The sequence below is a fragment of the Malus sylvestris genome, chromosome 17 (assembly GCF_916048215.2).
Source record: "Malus sylvestris chromosome 17, drMalSylv7.2, whole genome shotgun sequence".
Classification (NCBI taxonomy): domain Eukaryota; kingdom Viridiplantae; phylum Streptophyta; class Magnoliopsida; order Rosales; family Rosaceae; genus Malus; species Malus sylvestris.
Genome location: NC_062276.1, coordinates 7,619,702 through 7,639,146, shown reverse-complemented (window position 1 = coordinate 7,639,146; position 19,445 = coordinate 7,619,702). Strand labels below are relative to the sequence as shown.

At 40.7% G+C, this 19,445-nt stretch overlaps 2 protein-coding genes and 1 long non-coding RNA gene across 3 annotated transcripts; all 3 read right to left on the bottom strand.

Annotated features, from left to right (window-relative positions):
- Window positions 1-995: 995 nt before the first annotated feature.
- Window positions 996-2,692, bottom strand: LOC126609897 (uncharacterized). The gene has a single exon (XM_050277829.1). The coding sequence runs from the start codon at window positions 2,690-2,692 to the stop codon at window positions 1,346-1,348; it is 1,347 nt and encodes a 448-aa protein (XP_050133786.1). The 3' UTR covers window positions 996-1,345.
- Window positions 2,693-4,157: 1,465 nt separating this feature from the next.
- LOC126609901 (uncharacterized) lies at window positions 4,158-6,938 on the bottom strand. The gene is made up of 2 exons (XR_007618320.1): window positions 6,696-6,938; window positions 4,158-4,513 (listed from the first exon to the last, which is right to left on the bottom strand). It is a non-coding gene; the product is annotated as an uncharacterized LOC126609901 (long non-coding RNA).
- A 690-nt stretch (window positions 6,939-7,628) lies between these two features.
- Window positions 7,629-18,749, bottom strand: LOC126609895 (histone-lysine N-methyltransferase ATXR3-like). The gene is made up of 20 exons (XM_050277826.1): window positions 18,504-18,749; window positions 15,786-18,321; window positions 15,239-15,295; window positions 13,894-15,066; window positions 13,400-13,773; window positions 12,757-13,314; window positions 12,485-12,585; window positions 11,353-12,403; window positions 11,169-11,240; window positions 10,885-10,995; window positions 10,701-10,801; window positions 10,018-10,117; window positions 9,831-9,926; window positions 9,475-9,642; window positions 9,256-9,381; window positions 9,104-9,157; window positions 8,774-9,021; window positions 8,574-8,682; window positions 8,176-8,478; window positions 7,629-8,097 (listed from the first exon to the last, which is right to left on the bottom strand). Exons 2-20 carry the CDS (start codon window positions 18,190-18,192, stop codon window positions 7,921-7,923), a joined length of 7,386 nt encoding a protein of 2,461 aa, XP_050133783.1. The 5' UTR covers window positions 18,193-18,321; window positions 18,504-18,749; the 3' UTR covers window positions 7,629-7,920.
- Between the last annotated feature and the right edge of the window lie 696 nt (window positions 18,750-19,445).

Genomic DNA, 19,445 nt, shown 5'->3' with positions numbered 1-19,445 from the left:
TTTATGTTGTTCCAAGACCTCCGGTTTTGTGCATCAACAATTTATATCAATTTTGCTTCCGCATTGTGCACATGGTTACGTCACTCTTACGTAACGGCCAGCATGCCCTGATTTAGGTCGAGATGTGTCAAATACTTGAAAGACAAATATATATTTTTTTATGTTTTGAAGTAATATATATGTGACAATATAATATGCATATACTAATTTAGTATTATGTTTTCCATTTTTGTTTGTCAAATTATATTTTTCATTTTCATTATTTATTGATTTAAAATATATTTTCTTTAATTGGTAACGGGTTGGGTCATATTACTTGATAATATTAACAGGTCGATTTCGGCTCGGGCTATATTACCTGCTTACTTTAATGAGTGTCACACAACACGACTCGTTAAGATATCAGATATGTCACGAAAACGACACGAACATGAAAAACACGACACAAATGTCAAGTCTAGACAGTACCCCTTGGTGTACTTGCTAGTGAAATTAGCAATAACTTTACCCGTTGCGACACTTCCGTTGAAAGAGTTTTTTGGTGATACAAGCGTGAGTGATGAATGGTTGAGTGATAGTTTGGTCGTATACATTGAGAATGATATATTTGATTCTATTGATAATGATGGTGTGATACAACATTTCCAAAATATGAAACACGTCGTGGACAATTATAAATGGAAGTATGATCAATTTTGAAAGCTATTTTTTGACCTCCATCGTTGTAAATTCTTAGCTCCGCCATTGTATTAAAGGCTTAAGGGAGTAGGCTAAGCCTCACAATGGGCTAGTAATAATGTTGTTCAAATTTGCCTTTATAGAGAATTGATCATAATACCTCTCACATACAAATAAAAAAAAATACTACTAAACTATAGTATTAAATGGTTAGGACATGATTATTAGATGAGAAAATCTTCGGTAGCGGCGTCACATGATTGGAATTGTGCGACCACTTAATAGCAAGAAAATAAAGCATTTGGTTCTTCTTCCAAACCGTAAATTTTCCAAATTACAATATTAAAGTACTTTTTTCATTGGTGTTCTCTGTTTCCCCTGTCCCTAGATATAGACTATAGCTATGGTTAACTGTCACCTTCTCTCCTAATATTATAATGGCCTTAATTCCAACCAGCACTCTGTTCCAAAAGGATCACTCACTGACCAAAACTCTGACTAATTTCATCAAAAAAGGTTAGAGACAAATCAGACTAAATTTAAAAAACAAAAGAGACCAACTTTAGAAATCAAGGCGATTAGACGCAGATAACCCAATATTAAGCAGCAGTAATCATGATTAGTGGAGTTGGTTTTACTTAGTAGGAGAGAATGATAATCAATGGAGCTATGGGGACGGTGGAGATGATTTGGAGGCGGTGGAGGACCCCATTTTGTGGCTGAATCGGCGGCTGATTTGATCCAACTGCTCCACCGAAAACACACAGCAGCCGCGGGAGTACATGACGGTCTGAGCAGAAGGGGAGTTGAGCAGAACCTGCAGAAGCTGGTTGCGGCTCAGCCTCTCCAGCTTGCCGCCGACGCTACTGGTAGCAAAGGAAGTGGTGGGCGGAGTAAGGACGGGCATGGTTTGGAGCGCGGAGAGCTGAGCCTGGAGGAACTGGATGTACTTGTAGGCCTCTCCGTAAGTGGTGGCGGAGTCCATTTTCTTGTCCCAGGGTAGGAGCTTCTGCAGGCAGCGAGTCTTGTCGCTCAGCCTCTGCCTCCGCTCGCGAGCGAGAGCACTGCCGGGTAGGGACGGGGATGGGGTTGTAATCCTTCTCTTAGTTTTAACCTGCGGCGCCGGAGGAGGAGGGGGAGTAGGAGCGTTGGCGTGTGATGAAGATTGAGAAGCAGAGGAGGTTCGGAAGCCATAGTTGTTAAGAGGTGGGAACAGAGGGGCGTTGTTGAAATGGGGTAGAGGAGGATGAGGATGGAAATGTTGGGTGGCGACGGCGGCGGCGAAAGAAGCTGACGGGTAGCAGAAGTGATGAGAGCCGACGAATCGGGGGCGTTTGTAGGGTGATGAGGAAGATGAAGAACATGGGAAATAGTTAGATGGGTCGAGAGGAAGGAGATCTGGCAAGTGCTGGAAGATGGAGGAGTAGTGGTTGGATTCATTGTCGTGGTGCTGGAGATGACGCGGCGGAGGAGGAGAGAAATGGGTGGTGGGCAGCAAGTTGAGATCAGGTGGGTAATCGTAAAATGTTGGGGTTGGGAAGTAGTCTTGGTAGTTGGAAATTGGTTCGTGTTTAGCCAACCTCAGGACTTGGGAGTAGTCCAAGGCGGCGGCGGTGGCGGGGCTAACATTGGTGAATGTGTCTTGAGCGAAATCGGAGTAGGGTAGGGGTTTTAGAGACGGGGGTGACGGCAGCATTGGGCTTTGGAGGTGGTGAGGGGCGGAGGTGGTGGTGGGGAGGAAGGACTGGAAGGTGATACCGGAGGACATGATGGCGTTGAAGGTGGCCTCCTCCTCATCCCAACCAGTAGTGACACAAGCAGTGGCCTTCTCTCCACCTCCGTCAGCTCTGCCCGACAATGACCGAATTGCCCTCCGCAGCTCTGTCTCAGTCTCATCCATTTCTCTCTCTCCTCTCAACAGTGTTCCTGTGCGAATGTGAGAATATATGATCAGAGGGACGTTACGAGGAAGGCGTAGGGAAGGGACACGTGGCGCCCGGGGAGTGGCGATCATGCAGTAAGGCGGCTGGTGAGGTCAGGGTCCGTACACAGACCACACAGACCACTCTGCGTCTCCTGCCCCGTTTGTCGACCTTTTTGTCCATTTTCGATTCCGTATCCTCTCTCTCTCTCTCTCTCTCTCTCTCTCTCTCTCACTCTCCCCTCTTTCTCTCTCATCACTCGCGTTTCGGGCGATTCCATTTCTTCGAGTACGGACATTTTGCCACGGAAAGGGCGTGAGGGGCATTTGCTTTGCTCTTTGGGAGGGAAACAGATAGGGGTGGTTTCGGGATTTTACGGAGACAATTTCTGATTAGCGTACGGGTCGATGTTGGGCGTGGGATGTATTAATTTTTTTTCAAACGAACATTCAACAAAATTCAAACTTAATACCTCTCATTTACAAATAAAGAATAATGCCACTAGACCGTAGTATTGAGTGGCAACGAACATTCAACAATTAATATGTTTGATTTATATTAATTTACAAAATATAAATAAAAACTATCAAGTATCTAAAATTTTCGTTTGGAATTCAATAGCGCAACGGGATTTGAGCATTTCTTGAGAGGGCTTCAACATTGCCCGTGGAAGTCTCGACAGGTTAATTTAAACAACTCGTGATGTGGCGAGCAAAAGTTTCTTGAGCAACAAGAATTTAAAGACCAGTAAGGGTACATTTGTTGCACCGGACTGTCTCGGACTGGACTAGCTTCAGGGACTAAGCTAGATTGGCTTAGACTAGACTAAGCTGGACTAACTTAGTGAAGCGTTTGGTGCAGTGTCTGACTAAAAAGCAGGATAATAAAAACAATACTATCATCAATTTGGTGTTTGCTCAGACTAGGACTACATTATTGTTCTATTTTAATTTCTTTTTTTATTAAAGATATTATTAAAATTAATAATATTGGATGAGAGTGAGACTCAATAAAAAATACATGATTAAAGAGTAGCATTATTCCAAACATCAATATAACAAAGTGTTCTCCCAACAATCGACAGGGTTCAGGATGCTTTTCTTAATTATTCACCTTTGGTTTAAAGTTGTAGATTAAAGTTAAAGGTGTTGGTAAATACTTGTATTTGAGTAGAACGAAAATTGATGTCTAACAAGTTCAAATTTTTACTCAATTGTGAAATAATTACTTGGAATTGCTCTTGTATGTATAAGCCAATTTCAGTCCATACCGTGAAAATTGCATTCAATCCCAAGACCACAATGATGCGAGGCACAATGACAAATGGATAGCTGCGCATTGATCATTGCTACATTTGGATTCCTACACGTAAATTGACTTGCTCCAACTAGTTTGAATAAAACTAGTAACAATATGCAAAAGGAAGAGATCATGAACAATTTATGCATTCCATTTGTATATTAAACTAAGCAATTAAAATGTCTTCCCTCACAACGGAGCAAGTCAGTTAGTCAATTCCATGTGCACTAGTGCTAATCCAATGAAAGGAAAAACAAATGAGAGAGGGAAAGGTCACCAATTTAATCAAACTGTTGAATGTTCCAACTAGGACAAATGAAAGATCCCAATACTACATTAACTCTGGAAAATAACTAACTGCCTCAATCATCCGAGCTATATTTACTCAATTCAAGAACTACAACAAAGGCGCAACAAAACAACTCTTTATCCTTTAAGAGGAGACAACTTCCAACTCAATTCCATTTTAGATCAAGTATGCTAAATTGTGGCTAGGGCGGGATGCTCACACTGTAGGCAACACCAGGAGTCCACATGTACAAACGAGAACTTCCTGTGCAAAAAATAGGACGAGCGCACGTAGGATCCTAAATTGTTGCACGAATAAGATATTTCTGCACCAAGTTAGCAACGAGTTCAAGATGGCGTATGTGACATGTCCCATATCCAAAGAATGCTTGGCATGCTATCAGAACCATATCAACTACAATAGCCAAACTCATAGCTAAGATAGCTTTCCTTGTACAAAAAAGAATGTGAAAGAGTAGTGCTGTAATTCATCATTTTTCTTTTCAAACAAAAATCTTCACGGTCTGAGTTACTCGACAAAATTGATCCCAAAATACTTGACCATTGAAGACCAAACGCCAAAACACACTAATTTCCTCCACATATGAAGACCAACATCACAACCCCAAACATTCCATCTTGGCTACATTCAAAAGAATTTTCAGATTCATTCATACAAGGAAAACAAATAAAGACCTAAAGTTTAACACAATAAGCAGATTGATACCATAGATTTGTGATGTTTCCACGTGACAAAAACCTGAACAAGTATGATTGCACAATACTCAAATAACTCATTCAAGGACCTTCAATTGACCAGTGATATATTGTGGTCTAAGTAACTTATTTAAGAACTTTAATTGGGGTTATCCACTTCTAGAAAAGTAAGGCGCTGGTGATGGATTATGGTCAAAATCAAACCATAGCCTCTTTCAAAAGTGACGACAAGGAAACAAAGTAGCAAAAACAAAGCAAAAATCACAAATCAAGCCAAGTAATTGACCATAAATTAATAAATTAATCCAAATTAACGTAATTTTATCAAACCCATTAACACAAACCTGATTAACAAGCTGGTAAGGCTGGAAAAGGGGGACGGTGTTAGAGCTACGGGTCAAGGCTTTGCTGCCATTTTTAGAGTTGCATCACGAGTTTGAAATTGAACAAAAAAAATACAAGAAATGAAATAAATTAACCTACACAACTTCTCGACATTATTGAATCAAGGACGGTGAGTGCGAGATCTTCCTTGGAGGTGGATCGGAGGACGACTAGAGTTGGACAGACAACGGTAAGAGCGGGATCTTCCTCAGTTCAAAATTCTAGGTTCAAGGTGAGGAGAAAGGGAGAAAGTGGTGGTGGGCTGGTGGTATGGTCTCGCTGGAGTTGGCGAGTTGTGGTGTGATGGTGGTTGTCGGTGCTTAAGAGAATAGAGAGCAAGAGAGATAAGAGCATGATGAGGACGGAGTAGATGAGGTCTTAGCAATCTCATGGGTATCGGGGGGTCTAGCCAAGAACTCCTAGCGAAGGAGTTTGTCCTTGCGAGTCCCTCTTAGTCTCATTAAAGATAATCCTAGTACAAAACAAACACTAGATTGGACTAATTGTTAGTCCAGTCTAGTCCAGTACCACTTAGTGAGGGCAAGCAAACACCCCTTAAAAGTACTAGTAATCCTACACGTCAGACAAACCTAACAACAATGACGTCATTATTCAACTTACCAATAAAAAAAGTAGGGTTAATCTCAGTTTACTACTTTGAAGTTTCGTGGTTTTCAACATTTGCTACATGAAGTTTGTTTCTTCCCAAAATCATACCTCAAGTCTTAATTTTGGGACTATTAATTGATGACATGGCGCTCACGTGGACAATAAATGAACGCCACGTGTCAATATAGCCCCACTTCAATATTAAAAAAAATTAAAAAAATACAAAAAACAAAAAACAAAAAACCCCACCTGTCTTCTACCTCTCCCCTCCCTTATTCCCTCTACAACCCGCACCCTTTCCCCCAAAACCAGTCTCCCCCAAGCTCACTTCAACCACCAAAACCAGTTTCACCCAACCTTCCTCCTCCAACCTGCAACCCACACCCTCTCCCCCAACTTTCCTTCACCACCAAGACCAGTCTCCCCCAACCCGCACCCTTATTCCCTCAGATCCAAGCTCACTCCCGCGCTTCTTCTTCCCTCAAATCAAAACCAGAGTTTCACATAAATTAATACCACCAAAAAAATGATAATTCTTGTTTTTTCAGAAAAGAAAATTGGGTCAATGTTGGAAAATTAAAATTTGTAAACCCAACGAATCAAATGAGCAAAAAAATGAAACCAGAGCTTAATTTATAAGTTCTAATTAACCCCCAAAACAATAACACACAGTTAAATTAGATATGTTTACAATTGGCTATTCACAAATAAACCCTTTTTAATCCAGCAATTTCCTCACATAAAAAAGCAAATTAAATTGATTAAAAAGGAGAGATTAAAGAAATGCAAGGGACTTACGGGATGGATAAGAAGAAAAAGGACCTGGTTGGAATTTTCAAAGGAGATGGCAGATTGCAGGTTACAGAGGGAAGAAGAAGCACAGGAGTGAGCTTGGATCTGAGGGAAGAAGGAAGGGAGGGTGCGGGTTGGGGGAGACTAGTTTTGGTGGTGAAGGAAAGTTGGGGGAGACGGTGCGGGTTGCAGGTTGGAGGAGGAAGGTTGGGGGAGACTGGTTTTTGGGGAGAGGGTGCGGGTTGCAAAGGGAAGAAGGAAGGGGGGTTGGGGGAGGTAGAAGGCGGGTGGGTTTTTTTTTTAATTTTTTAATATTGAAATGGGAACGTGACGTTCAGTTATTGTCCACGTGAACGTCATATCATCGGTTAACAGAAGTTCTAATAGTAAACTTAATGGATGTATGAAATTGTCCCAAAATTAAGACTTGAGGTATGATTGTGTGATGAAAAAAACTTTATGTACCAAATGTTAAAAATCACAAAACTTCATGATAGTAAACTGAGATTAACGCAAAAAAGTATAAACCAAATAAGGACTTATCAATTATTGAATACGCAAGGGTTAGTAGGGGAGTCTTTACAAGCATGTTGCTGGTTCAGGTCCCAAGATCAGTCAACGTGGCGACGAACCATTTGACATTATTCAGAAATATAGAGATGTGAGATTATAAGTGGGTTAACCAACCTCCATCTTCGTTGATTCGTGTTCTCAAAATGACAGATTATCCTACCCTTCTTAGTTTCTTGTAATTAATAGTGTAGGGGCCGACGTCTTAGCATTTTTCCATAAGCACAAGAGAACGTAAGTGAGCCAGTCAAATTTCCTTGATAAAACGAGTGGCCATTGGATTGTGAGCATAGGGCCCGACATTAGAGAATACAATTGCTGCAAGTAACTTGGGACAGAAGAAAAGTAAGAAACAAAAACAAGAGCTAATGGATTTGGCTACTTCTCTACCTTCATTTCTCTCTAAAATTACAAGTGGACGACAACAAATGTTCTACTGCTATATAATGGATTACAAATTACAAAGCTGAAAAACCTGTACACAAGAATGGGGGAAGCGGCACGACGAACCGCTGTTTTGGAATGATTACCAACTCCCCACATTGAACGGGGCAGCCGTAAATTTAAAATCGAGAAATCATTCCGAAACAACTGAAACTGAAAAAAAGAAGACAGAGTTAGGTTCAGTAATCCCGCTGCCAGTTCCGACACTTGCAAAACTTCATCGATCCCACATAGCCTGAAATATCGCGGGTCTGTGCTTTAACCAATGCACCATCTCCCTGTCCAAATGAGATTTATTCACAACAGCGTCTAGCATCGGACTGGCGATAACTTTTGGAGAGTTACTGAACGACCATATTCGATCCTTAGGCCAAGGTCTCTGCGGCTGCTTCTCCTGAAAAAGCATTGGAATATATGAGCAACGCCATAAAAAGAACCTAAAGGCATAAATATATGAAAAACCGCAACTCACCATCCTCGCTAGCATAAACTTTACTGTTCTTGGGCCATAAACACGCTGTCGTGAAGGTTTCTGAACCTTGGCATAGAAGGAACTGAAGTCTGGTAACGACAAGCAACCCCTACTTGCTCTTGCCAGGCTACAATCCGGCTCTGCACTAGTCTGGCTATACCAAAAAATCAGCTGCCCTAAACAATAATTCTCCCCATACATCTTGCAATACTCCTGAAAACCTGATCCCAGCGTCTCAGTGTACTTGGGGCCTAGGTCAAGTGGACTAATGAATACTGGTGGCGAAGTTACAGTTTTGTATTCCTGAAGAGAGTAAAATGAAGCACGTTTCAGATTCAAATAGCAGAATTACAAATCAATTGGAAAACTTTTTAGAGGTTCTCATTAGAAAGACATACCCGTATTCTAATAAAACACCGTGTGTAAGCATAAATATGGATCAAGTCAGCAGCAGCATCGTTTCTAGACTTGTATGTACAAGGAAGATTCCGGACTTCATCTCTCAACCTACGAAAACAAAAAGAATCCCATAAAGTTGGAATCATTTACAGAGTCAAAACCTAGCATAAGAAAATTAACTCAAGTGCATGTTACTCACCATAATAAAGATCTCTTAAGTTCTTTCCATATGTCATCCGAACCTGATGGATCACGAGCAAGGATCTTCATCCGTAGATCATTTAGCAAGTTTTCCTCCACATGAGGAGCCATGCTCTGAAGAAGCTCCTGTACAAGTGATCCTTCTCCCTTCCATAGAAAGGAAACAGCCTCTTCAGGACTTAACCTTTCCAGCGGAGGTGGAGCATCCTTGGGGTTGCCAAAAGCGCATTTCATAACATACCTCACCTGTAGATATCATTGAACATATCTTTATACAGTGCAATAGTATATAAAAAAACGACCACTTATTTATAGCAGAGAAATTCACCTTGTCAAGAGTTACAGCCAAATTCTGAAGCCTTTGGTTGTACACGCCCTCAGCCTATCATGCAAAAAGAAATGGTAAGCCAGGATTAACCACAAAAGACATGAATCACATGATACTAAACACACACATATAGATTAGTCAAAAAAATTTACCTGAACCTCAGCATCACTTTTCTCAACCTCAAGGAAAATATCTGAAAAGTACTTCCTCTTTTCTTCCAAATTGTGCTTTAAAATCTCCTCAGGAAGCTTTGTTCTTTCAAAATTTATAAACCTCACCTTCGACCAAAATGAAAGGGAATGAAAATAAATGATAGTTGATTTCAATAATTACTAAAAAGGAAACACTAACGCAGCAGAAAAACAACATACCAAGCGAGCTGAATATGCAATCACCCAATCTGGCAACCCACCCAGCAAGCAACTGCCTAAACCAGCCCTTCCCAACTCAAGATAGTCCTCCTCAGATACTGAATTTAACTCACAAGCCTCCAGCATTAACTGATGACGATCAAGAGCTCCATGCCACTCTTTCAGCACCTGATCAATGGACAATAATCCAGTTAATAAAACAAAAATGACTTTAAAAATAAAGTAGAAGAATACCCATAGGAGGACTTCCTGTCTTTGGGCACCGAGATTGCAAGGTTGAAAAAGAAATAACTTAGTTCCCCTCAAGAGGAATCTGAGCCTCTAAGAATTAAGTGCATCCATTATTTTTCTCTAACCTTTTGAAAAGCACCTTCGCCTGTCAAATTTAAGTAGCTTCCCCGGCAAACTTGGCTGCCACACAAACAAACTGATGCTTCGTATTCTTCCTTACTCTGTCACAAATCAGATGAGCACAACTGTTTACATGTGTTGTCATGTAAATTGTAATTTAGTATACACAGGGCCAATAGGAAAAAGAGTCACCTCTGTAACGGAATTGTAATCGAATGTCACCTCCTCACCATATTGAATTTTTTGTACAGTGTAGATTCCAATTTGGTAACGACCATCTACAGCAGTAACTCTGTATTCAACAAACACTATATGTTATAGAACTAGCAGGAAAAATTCAAGTAAATTTTGCAATTACAAAGCAACACTAGATTATTACAGGTACTTCTGTCCAATATAAGTTAAAGCCTTCTTGTCATCAACATATAAGCCTTCAACACACAGAATGAAGCCACACCCATATCCTGATTATAAACATCAAAATTTTATCCCAACTTCTCATATATTGGTCTCCAGAGCTAAGCAAAAAAGAACTATTGTTTATCAAGTGCGGATACAGCCATTCAAATTCCAGCAATAAAGATCTGGAAAGGCATGTTCTGACAACCAAACATTAAATGCTCCTCAAATCATAATTACAAACCAACACACAAAGGTAACAATAGTACACCATTAGCAACAAAGTAACAGTAGCACACCATTAGCAACAAACCACCAAAAAAAAAAAAACAACTATATGAAGCACAATCTTTACAGAGATATGATAGCTTAAATGAAAAATATGTGAATTTATAACTAGCAAGGTGACTCTGTTATGTACACTGATAAGTTGAATTGAAAGTCCTGCCTAACATAACTAAAACAACAGAACTTACTTTGCTTCGCAATTAGGTCGGCATGAGTGACAAATTCTACTTGCATAGTTTGCCTTATGCATGGCATCCACAACGACTAGATCATACCCATCGGCATCACCCTGCCAAATAACAATGAATGATCAGATGCTAATCCATAAAGCATGCATATAACTATGTGTGAACTTGTGCAAGCGAAAAGCACCTTGGGTCTTTCAAGATAAATGTTGTAAAACTCTGGAGCTGGATCTTTATTATTCTTCTGCAAAGATCGAATCCCGTCTTGCTTCTCGAACCATTTCCAAACAGGATAAACCTATTTTACATTAAGTGTAGATATTAGCCAATCACAAGATCAAAAAACAGTTACTTTTACATGACGTTTAAGATAAAAAATTGCACAACGGTATAAGATAAGCCAGCATCATATAAAATATGGGATGATTAAATGACTGAGAAAACAACTCCACAAACAAAATGGAGCCATACCTCCCCCAAAAATTCCACAACAAAATCTTCTTCTCCAAAGCCGCCTTCTTTGTTGCAAACGACACCAAGCCCCTGATCATCATATCAAATTAACAATTACACAAGATTGAATAGTCATCCTCCTAATGGCTTGACATAAATCCAGGTAGTAACATGTCAATAGGGCGTGGGGCAAAAAGTTCACCTTTCTATATGCCACATACTTATCATCATGTCGGCTCTCTATGGCCTTCAAAATAGCCTGACACATCCTAACAGTTCGCACATCACCATCCTCCTCAGCACCGTTTAGGATTTCTTCAACAACAGGATGCAAGGGAACCATCATGGGAGTATTTCCACTCCCAGTGTACCGCCTGACTTGCTTATTCAATGTGCGAAGGAGCACATCTTCGATAAACATATGCTTCTCCGCAAGAGGCCAGTCGAACTCCTCTGGCATGGAGTCAAGTAAAAGATTGTGGCTATAAGGATCAATTCCATAAACTTCTTGCTCTATAACTTCATCTCCAAGCATTTTCCTTGGCTTGTAATCCTTTACTTCAGGAAGCTCCATATCCGACTCCTCAATTCCATTCTTCTGAGAATTAAGTTTCTCAACATAATCATCTGGTAAAGATACCTGCATCTTCCGTTTCACATCCTCCTCATTGGATACAATAACATATTCCTCAATAACTTCATATTTCCTCGTAACAGGAGGAACCAAGCTTGATTTTGTCATGCGAGCACCCCACTCCCGATCATCAGTCATAGAATCAAAACCCTCATCAGGTGTAGAGCTTCCATCTGCTCTTGACTGCCCAGTTTGACTTTGTGACCTCACTTCGGAGTCACTTTCTGTATCTGAAGAAGTACTATCACTATTGCTCTTGCTATATTCAGAAGACTTGTCCATATCATCAGAGGTTTCACTTTCTGAATCCATAGATTTTTTATTCAATCTGGATAAACGCCTTCTGATTTCTCGATCAGATGCATACTCTCCATAATCCAAACTACCATTCACAGTGCCATTACTCCTATTCGAGTACTTCCTTTCAGGTGCTACTTTATTGATCTTCTTTCTACACTTGGAGGATGAAGAGAACCCTGCAAATGTATCATCTTCCCATGACTTAATCAGCTCATCTCTTTCATTAGAAGACTTAGTAGCCACTTCTAAACGTGTAGCAAGTTGAATAAACAATGTTATAATGTGATTCATGTCTCCAGCATCCCCCCGATTCTTTGCTCTGCACACAGAAAATAATATGAGAGAGAAACTTCTATGATATGGACATTCGACTAAACCAGAAAAATAAGGTAGAACTTACTTTATTGCATCCCTGCACATTCGACTGATATCCTCCTTGACAGAACTCAATCCTCGGCGTATGTAATGACCATTTCTCATTTTATCCTGAATTTCAGCAACCTGGATAAGAAAAGGAGGTAACAAAGTTTCAGAACATATTTGTACAAAATTGAATGTAAACACAAAGGAAAAAAAGGGAATCAAATCTAAATGCAAGACAAAGATTAAACAACAACAACAACAACAAAGCCTTTTCTCACTAAGTGGGGTCGGCTATATGACTCCCAGTACCTTGGGCACAAAGAAATCATAGGGATTGTCTTTCATGATATCCTTCAGACTTGAAGCAACAAATTCCTCAATCTTCTTGTAACCGTGTTCAGATTTCTTAATGGACAACCGCCTCATGCGAGCATCCCTAGATAGAATGGATGAGGACCGTCTAGCATCAAATAGTTTTGAACGTTTGTACAAACTTCCCCGGAATGATAGATTTGCAGTTTCTCTCTTATCCACACTATCAAAGTACACTTTCAGTTCACTAAAATCATCCATATCATTGCCTAGAACCTTACTTCTAGAAACAGATGAAGATTTCTCACTGATCTGCTTTAGACTCCTAATTTTCGAGTAGGATTCCTCAAATATCTTCGTACCAGATGAACTTCGGCTCTTAATCCAGTTCAGATTCTGAAACTTGATGACCAACTCGCCAAACTGGTTGCAGCCTCTGATATCTATGGTAGATAAACAAGGAAGTGAACTAAGGATCTCTTCAAGAGTGCGGGGGGTGATGTTGGTGCAACCAATCAGAACCATAGAGTTAATCTTTTCTTTACCATAACCACTCTGCAATTAAAGAATTACATTAGATTTAAGAGGATGTACATAGATTCCTACTGTTCTGTGATGCCAAAAAAATAGCAAAACCTACCATAATGTTCACAATCGCTGAATCAGTGCAGTTAGGACCCAAGGATGAAAAATCGACCTGTCTTGAAATATCCTTATAAAACATGACAGCAGCTCTCCAGTGCTTACAGGTCAAAGAAGCAAAGGAAAGGGAATTCATGTCTAATCTCAGAAAATGAAAGACTCGTGCCAGCACTTGCCCGTCTAATAAACCCCAGCTTCCCATCTCTGAGCCATAACTCCCACTATTTTCTCTGTAGAAAGAAGCATCACCACATAGATCCTCAAATGTAGACTCATCCTTTTCAACTGTTAGCAAATCATCTCCCATGTCATAGTCTTCTTCACTTTCATCAATCAGCAACCGGGCTCTTTTGGCATTACGTGCATCACCATCTGCGAACACCAAAGTTCAAGTTGAAGGGAAATCAAACCAAAAAAATAAAATAAGAAAGATTGAGGTCAAGGAAAAGAGAAGAAAGAGGGCGAATGGACTTTAAATTAAATAGATCATACCTGTTTTCCAGTACATTTGCTTCTCCACCTCTTTCTTTGGCTGCTTTGCATTAATCCATGGATCTAGAACATCATTTATGGCCGCAGCAAACTCCCGGCTTTTGTAAGATTTCATCACCAGTTCATGAAGCTTTCCGCACGTATAACCAATGAATTGAGGATGCAGGTTGTGCAACCAACTCGACTTTGAGCTCGATTCTTCAAATAAAGCATTTTTAGATTGTGAAGGAGCAGGTCCTGAAGTATCACTAGATCTTGTGTTCTTCTCATGCTGATTCATATGAGTAGCTTCAGAAGTCTCTGCAGCAGATGTCACAGGAACCCAGACTTTATCAAATTTCCGGAAAACACTACTATGTTTTAAGATCACTCCTTGATCAACCAAGACCTGTAGCTCAGAAAATGATGAAGGTCCTTGTTCGTGCCCAGCACCATCCAGGTAGTACCAGTCACCCAAGTGCAATTTCAATTCATCGACTGTGCAAATACGGTCTTTGTTGGTGTTAATAGACGTAATGCATTTTGAAGAGCCCTGTGACCGTCGTTCACCAACTGGTTTCAACTGGGTGTCACCTTCTCCCGATGATCTCTTCCCATCACTACCTGAAGAATATGACCGAGAAGACCTTGACGTGTACCTCTCCATACCACGGGCTTTTATGCGAGGCTCAGAAACAAATGAACCATGGTCTTTAACCACGCATGCATTTATCCTTACTACCGGAAGCATAGTTCCTTTTATGACAGTAGGCTTAACTTGAGTTGTTCTGCTCACGCCACTACAATCATTTATCTCACCTGGACATGAAAAACCCCAAGTAGGTAGATCAAGTCTTCTACTTTGCGAAGGATAATACAATTCATCTTTTCTATGCCATCGAGGGTCTTCATAACCAGACTTTGGCATCTGGCATAATGGGAAACCATAATTGACAACAAATTTCTTCCTAGAAGACCTCTCTTGTGAAGCTTCTTCATTCCTCTTCCAATCACCACCCTTGCATGACCACCGATCAGAAAACCATTCATCAGAATCACCACAAGCAAAACCAGCGTCCTTGTCAGAAGGTGCAGTCAGCCAGATTTCTGCAGCTTCCTTTATTTTAATGTCAGAATAGCCGGGTTCCTCGGTTTTCTGATCATACAGTTCAGCATCGTGGCCTTGACTGAAACCTATACGTGCCAATAGATGCACAAGTAAAATACTTCTCGTAAATAGAAATACAATTTTTAACATCAATTTCACATACTATTTAAATTTCATATTCTATATTGTCTGAACATCAACTTGACATACTATTTAACTCTCCAAAAAACTAAGAAACCAATGTAAACCAATATGTACCTGCAGTGTTTTCCCATCCATCTCGTTGTGCATATTCAAATGACATTTGCAGAACTTCTGCATAACGACAAAAATAAAAGAGGACAAAAAATAAGATATCTCCACACAAAAAAATAAAATGAAGGTGTAATTTCATTTGTTACCGCACAACAGCAAAAAAATCAAATTTCAATAAAAAAAAGGTCTTTTAGCCAAAATGATCCCTAAGATTAGCATAACTCCTCACTTTGGTCCCTAAGATTTGAAATCAATATAAGTGGTCCTGAGATCATCAATCATTTTAGTTTTGGATGAAAAATTATGTTAAATAAGGATAAAAAGACAAAATTACCCTCAATTTAATAAACAATAGATCAAAATGATTCTATAGAAATTGAGGGTATTTTTATCATTTTACCCTTATTTTATTGATATTGTTAACGGAATGACCAAAATGATTGACACAAACTCATGGACCAATTCTATCGATTTCAAATCTTAGAATGCAAATCTCTGAGACCATCTTGGCTAAAAATCCAAAAAATAATACAAATCGGATAAAACACACCTCCCACAGCTTCAAGCTCCCTGCCAGGAATAACCGCAAAACCCTCCATCAGAGCTCCAACCCTTTCTTCAATATGGAGATCTTCTAAAGGCTCAGAAGCAGCTCCACCAACATCTGCGCCAAATCCTGGCGGCAGCAAAGTGATTGCTGTGTCCTTCCCACTCTGAGCATCATATTGCGCAGTATCTCCAGTATCTGCCAATAGATTACCAGGAGCTTCTGGAGGGCTTACTAGTCGAGTTATAGAGTCTGATACAAGGGATGGGAAATGTATGGTCACCAGTGGTGAAACTGCATTTTCAACAGTTACCCACCTATCACTATCCGAGTGCTTGACCATGTGGTCAGACACAAGAGCCCCTTCTTCAACAAGTGCTTTAAGCTCACACAATTTTGAAGGTCCACGTTCCACACCATAATAATCGAGGTAAAACCATTTCCCGGCGGATGAATCAGCAATTACCGGGACATGTGGTGGTGTATCACATATATCCATATCTTCTTCCATCGAAAGCAGCTCTTCAGGAGGGGCTACACTGATATGAGAATTTTCGGTGCAATTTACACTTGGAATTTGAGACGGTTCTTCTTTGTGAGACTCACAGTTGGAATTTGTCTCCACAGATACATTAACATCAGGCACAGTGCTTCTATCTAGAGATTCTTTAGCAGTCGAATGTGAGTCTTTTCCACAGGGATCCTTCTGCACCGGTTTATCTTCTTGCCCCCTATTACCGTGATGGGAGTTGCGCCTTTCACTTGCTCCACTTTTTCGACTTGTGTCTCGATGATTATTAGGTCTACTCCGATCATGAGGGGACCGTTCCAAATAATTTGGAGTGCGATTCCTGCGGTCATGGTATCGAGGTCGATCGTGTGGAGACAGACTCCGGTTCCTGTGATCGTATTGATGGCTCCTGTCATATGGAGATCTCTCGCGACCATAAGGTGATCTCTCTCGTCCATATGGTGATCTCTCGCGCCTGAATGGTGATTTCACGCGGCCATGTGGTGATCTCTCCCGGCCATGTGGTGATTTCTCACGGCCATGTGGTGATTTCTCACGACTATACGGTGATTTTTCACGAACATACGGTGATCTCTCACGGCCATGCGGTGATTTCTCCCGACCATATGGAAACCTCTCATGGACATATGGAGATCTTTCACGGCGCAATGGGCTTCTGTCCCGGTGATCAAAATAACGGGCCCGATCATGTGGGGATCGCTCAGAATGACCTGGAAGTCCAGGACTTCTCCCATGCCTGTCATAAACTACCCTGGAAGACAAAGTAGATTCATAAGGCCTGGAGGAGTACTTGTCTGCTGCAACTCTTGATGATGAAGGATTCCGATAAGACCTCTCCACAGAACTGCGTGAATAATGCTCAGGGTGGGCAGAGCGATTGGTGTCATCAGAAACCCTACGAAATTTTGCACCTGGATAATCCCCATAGTCTCCATAATTCTTTCGCTCACCGATACTTGTATCAGTACCAAACCTTTTTAACCGATTAATAGAAGGGTAGTCTCTGGGGTGGCACTTACCATTGCTGTACTCATTTCTGTACGCACTGTCCTCATCAACAATTTTGGAACTGATCCTCGTATTCCTGTCAAGGCCACTCTCCCACCTGGCAATACTCTTGATCTGCTGGCTTCCACTTCTATTTTCTTTCCTTCTAAAAGGGTCATCATTTGAATACTTCCCCGAAGGTGGCGTACGCTCACGATCAAATTTCCAGCTCCTGTCCTTACCAATATCATACCTGCGGAATTTACTGGGAGTGTAGTCATCTCTGGCCCCTTCCCCTTTCTGCCATCTATCTGGAATGAACTCACCTTTCTCAATATCATCCTTGGGAGGTCTCCAGGACCCGAATTCGGCTTCGACTTTTCTGCTCCTCTCTGGAACAACCTCTCCTTTCTCTATGTCCCCTCTTCGCCATTTCCCTGAAAGGAACTCTGCTTTCTCCACCTCACTTCTCCTGCACTTCTCACCAACAATCTCTCCCTTCTCAATCTCACTTCTTCTCGACTTCTCTGGCACAAATTCACCATTCTCTTCTTCAACTTTGGGCCACTTCAAAGTCCCCAATTCACCCTCTTCCACTTCCTCCTTCTCCTCAGCAATTTCACCATTCTCAGCTTCCTTAGTCGCACTGCTAGCACCTTTATCCAATCCCAGTTCACTTTTTTCGGACTCCACGTTCTTTGAAGACACAGGGTTCTTGACAACTTTCTTCTTGGGCTTCATTACCTTCACTATCTTCTTCTTCTTAACCGTCTTGGAATTGAATCCATTGTTACCGTTCTTGCCTCCGCAAACAGTAGTCTTCTCCTGAATTGGAAACCTGTCCATGATATTATGCTGCAAAGGCATGCATGTGACGCCTCCATCGCCCATGGAAATCCCAACCGTTTGCACCCAGTCCCAAAGCCCTAACTGTCCCCTTCCCCGGGGCTATGGATGCTCATGCTGCAATTCGCTTCAACTGGGTCTTCCTCTCCTCAATCAGCGCTCCAACCGAAAACCCTATTTCCAAAAATTCAACAAACGAATCAATACAAACCCAATGTAGGGTTTCAATATCGAACACAACGCGTACATAAAGAAACAAAAAATCGAAGAAAACCCCAGAATTCCAACAGCTCCGCAAATCAAAACCCTAACCCAGGAAGTTTACAAAACAAACGAAATCGAAAGGGGGAAATTACCGAGAAAATTGACGAGCTGAATGAATAGATCGGCGAGAAAATCTTAGCTTGACGAAGCGAAGAAGCGTGCGAAATGAAAGAGACTTGACGAAGACAGATCGACAAATTGCAAGAAATTGAGAGCTCGAAGGCCAATCTCTCTCTCTCTCTCTCTCTCTCTCTCTCTCTCTCTGTATCTCTGAGTCTGTCTCTCTCTGTTCGTTCCTCTCTCTTGTTGTTGCTGTTCTTGGTCTGAAAGACGAAACCTTCGTGGTATTATTTATTTATTTATTTATTTCTTTTCGTTTTATTCATTTTTCCCTTTGGGCTTGTGCTTCGATTGCGAGAGAAGTCTTGAAATTACAATAATGGCCTTGGGGTGTTCCACGTAGAAATGGACTCGCTCGAGTTCGTAGTTTCAATATCACAAAAAGGTCCACTTGAATTGTGATTCGTCTTTAGGGTTGGTTCGGAACGGGATTCCGAACTGAAAATAAAATTCTGAATTTCGAACCGATTCCTTTTGAGACAAGATTTCGAAAACACATCATAGAAAATAAGACAGTTTGGTATGTTAATAAAACATATAAAGAAAATAAGACAAAAGAAAATCAAACTAATGCGTTTTTGTACCTTTGACACTAAGTACACAACTGAATAACATAATAAAAGTAACTCAAATAAGATCATTCTTGTATACATTACTATATTTTTATATAAAAATAAGCTTATAACTCAAGGAATTAACAATATTTACTCGCGCAGAAAATTGGTTTCCAACAAGTCAGTTGCATTAGTTCGTATCCCATAGATTTGTTACGAAACACCCTCCTCCTACACCTATGAAGATTAATCAAGACGATCCAAAATTAAATTACATGATTAAGCATATGCATTAAGAACGACAATGATGCATAAGTTCGGATAAGTCTATGTAATTACATGTGAAGGGTGTAGTTGTCA

Bases quoted from the DNA above. Each gene is read 5' to 3' on its own strand.
- LOC126609895 (XM_050277826.1), bottom strand. From the start codon at position 18,192: ATGGGCGATGGAGGCGTCACATGCATGCCTTTGCAGCATAATATCATG. The intron at 15,296-15,785 runs GTGTGTTTTATC...GTCGTTATGCAG, and splicing joins GGAGCTTGAAGCTGTGGGAG to AAGTTCTGCAAATGTCATTT. The intron at 9,382-9,474 runs GTATGTTGTTTT...TTTTGGTCGAAG, and splicing joins TTGCATATTCAGCTCGCTTG to GTGAGGTTTATAAATTTTGA.
- LOC126609897 (XM_050277829.1), bottom strand. From the start codon at position 2,692: ATGATCGCCACTCCCCGGGCGCCACGTGTCCCTTCCCTACGCCTTCCT.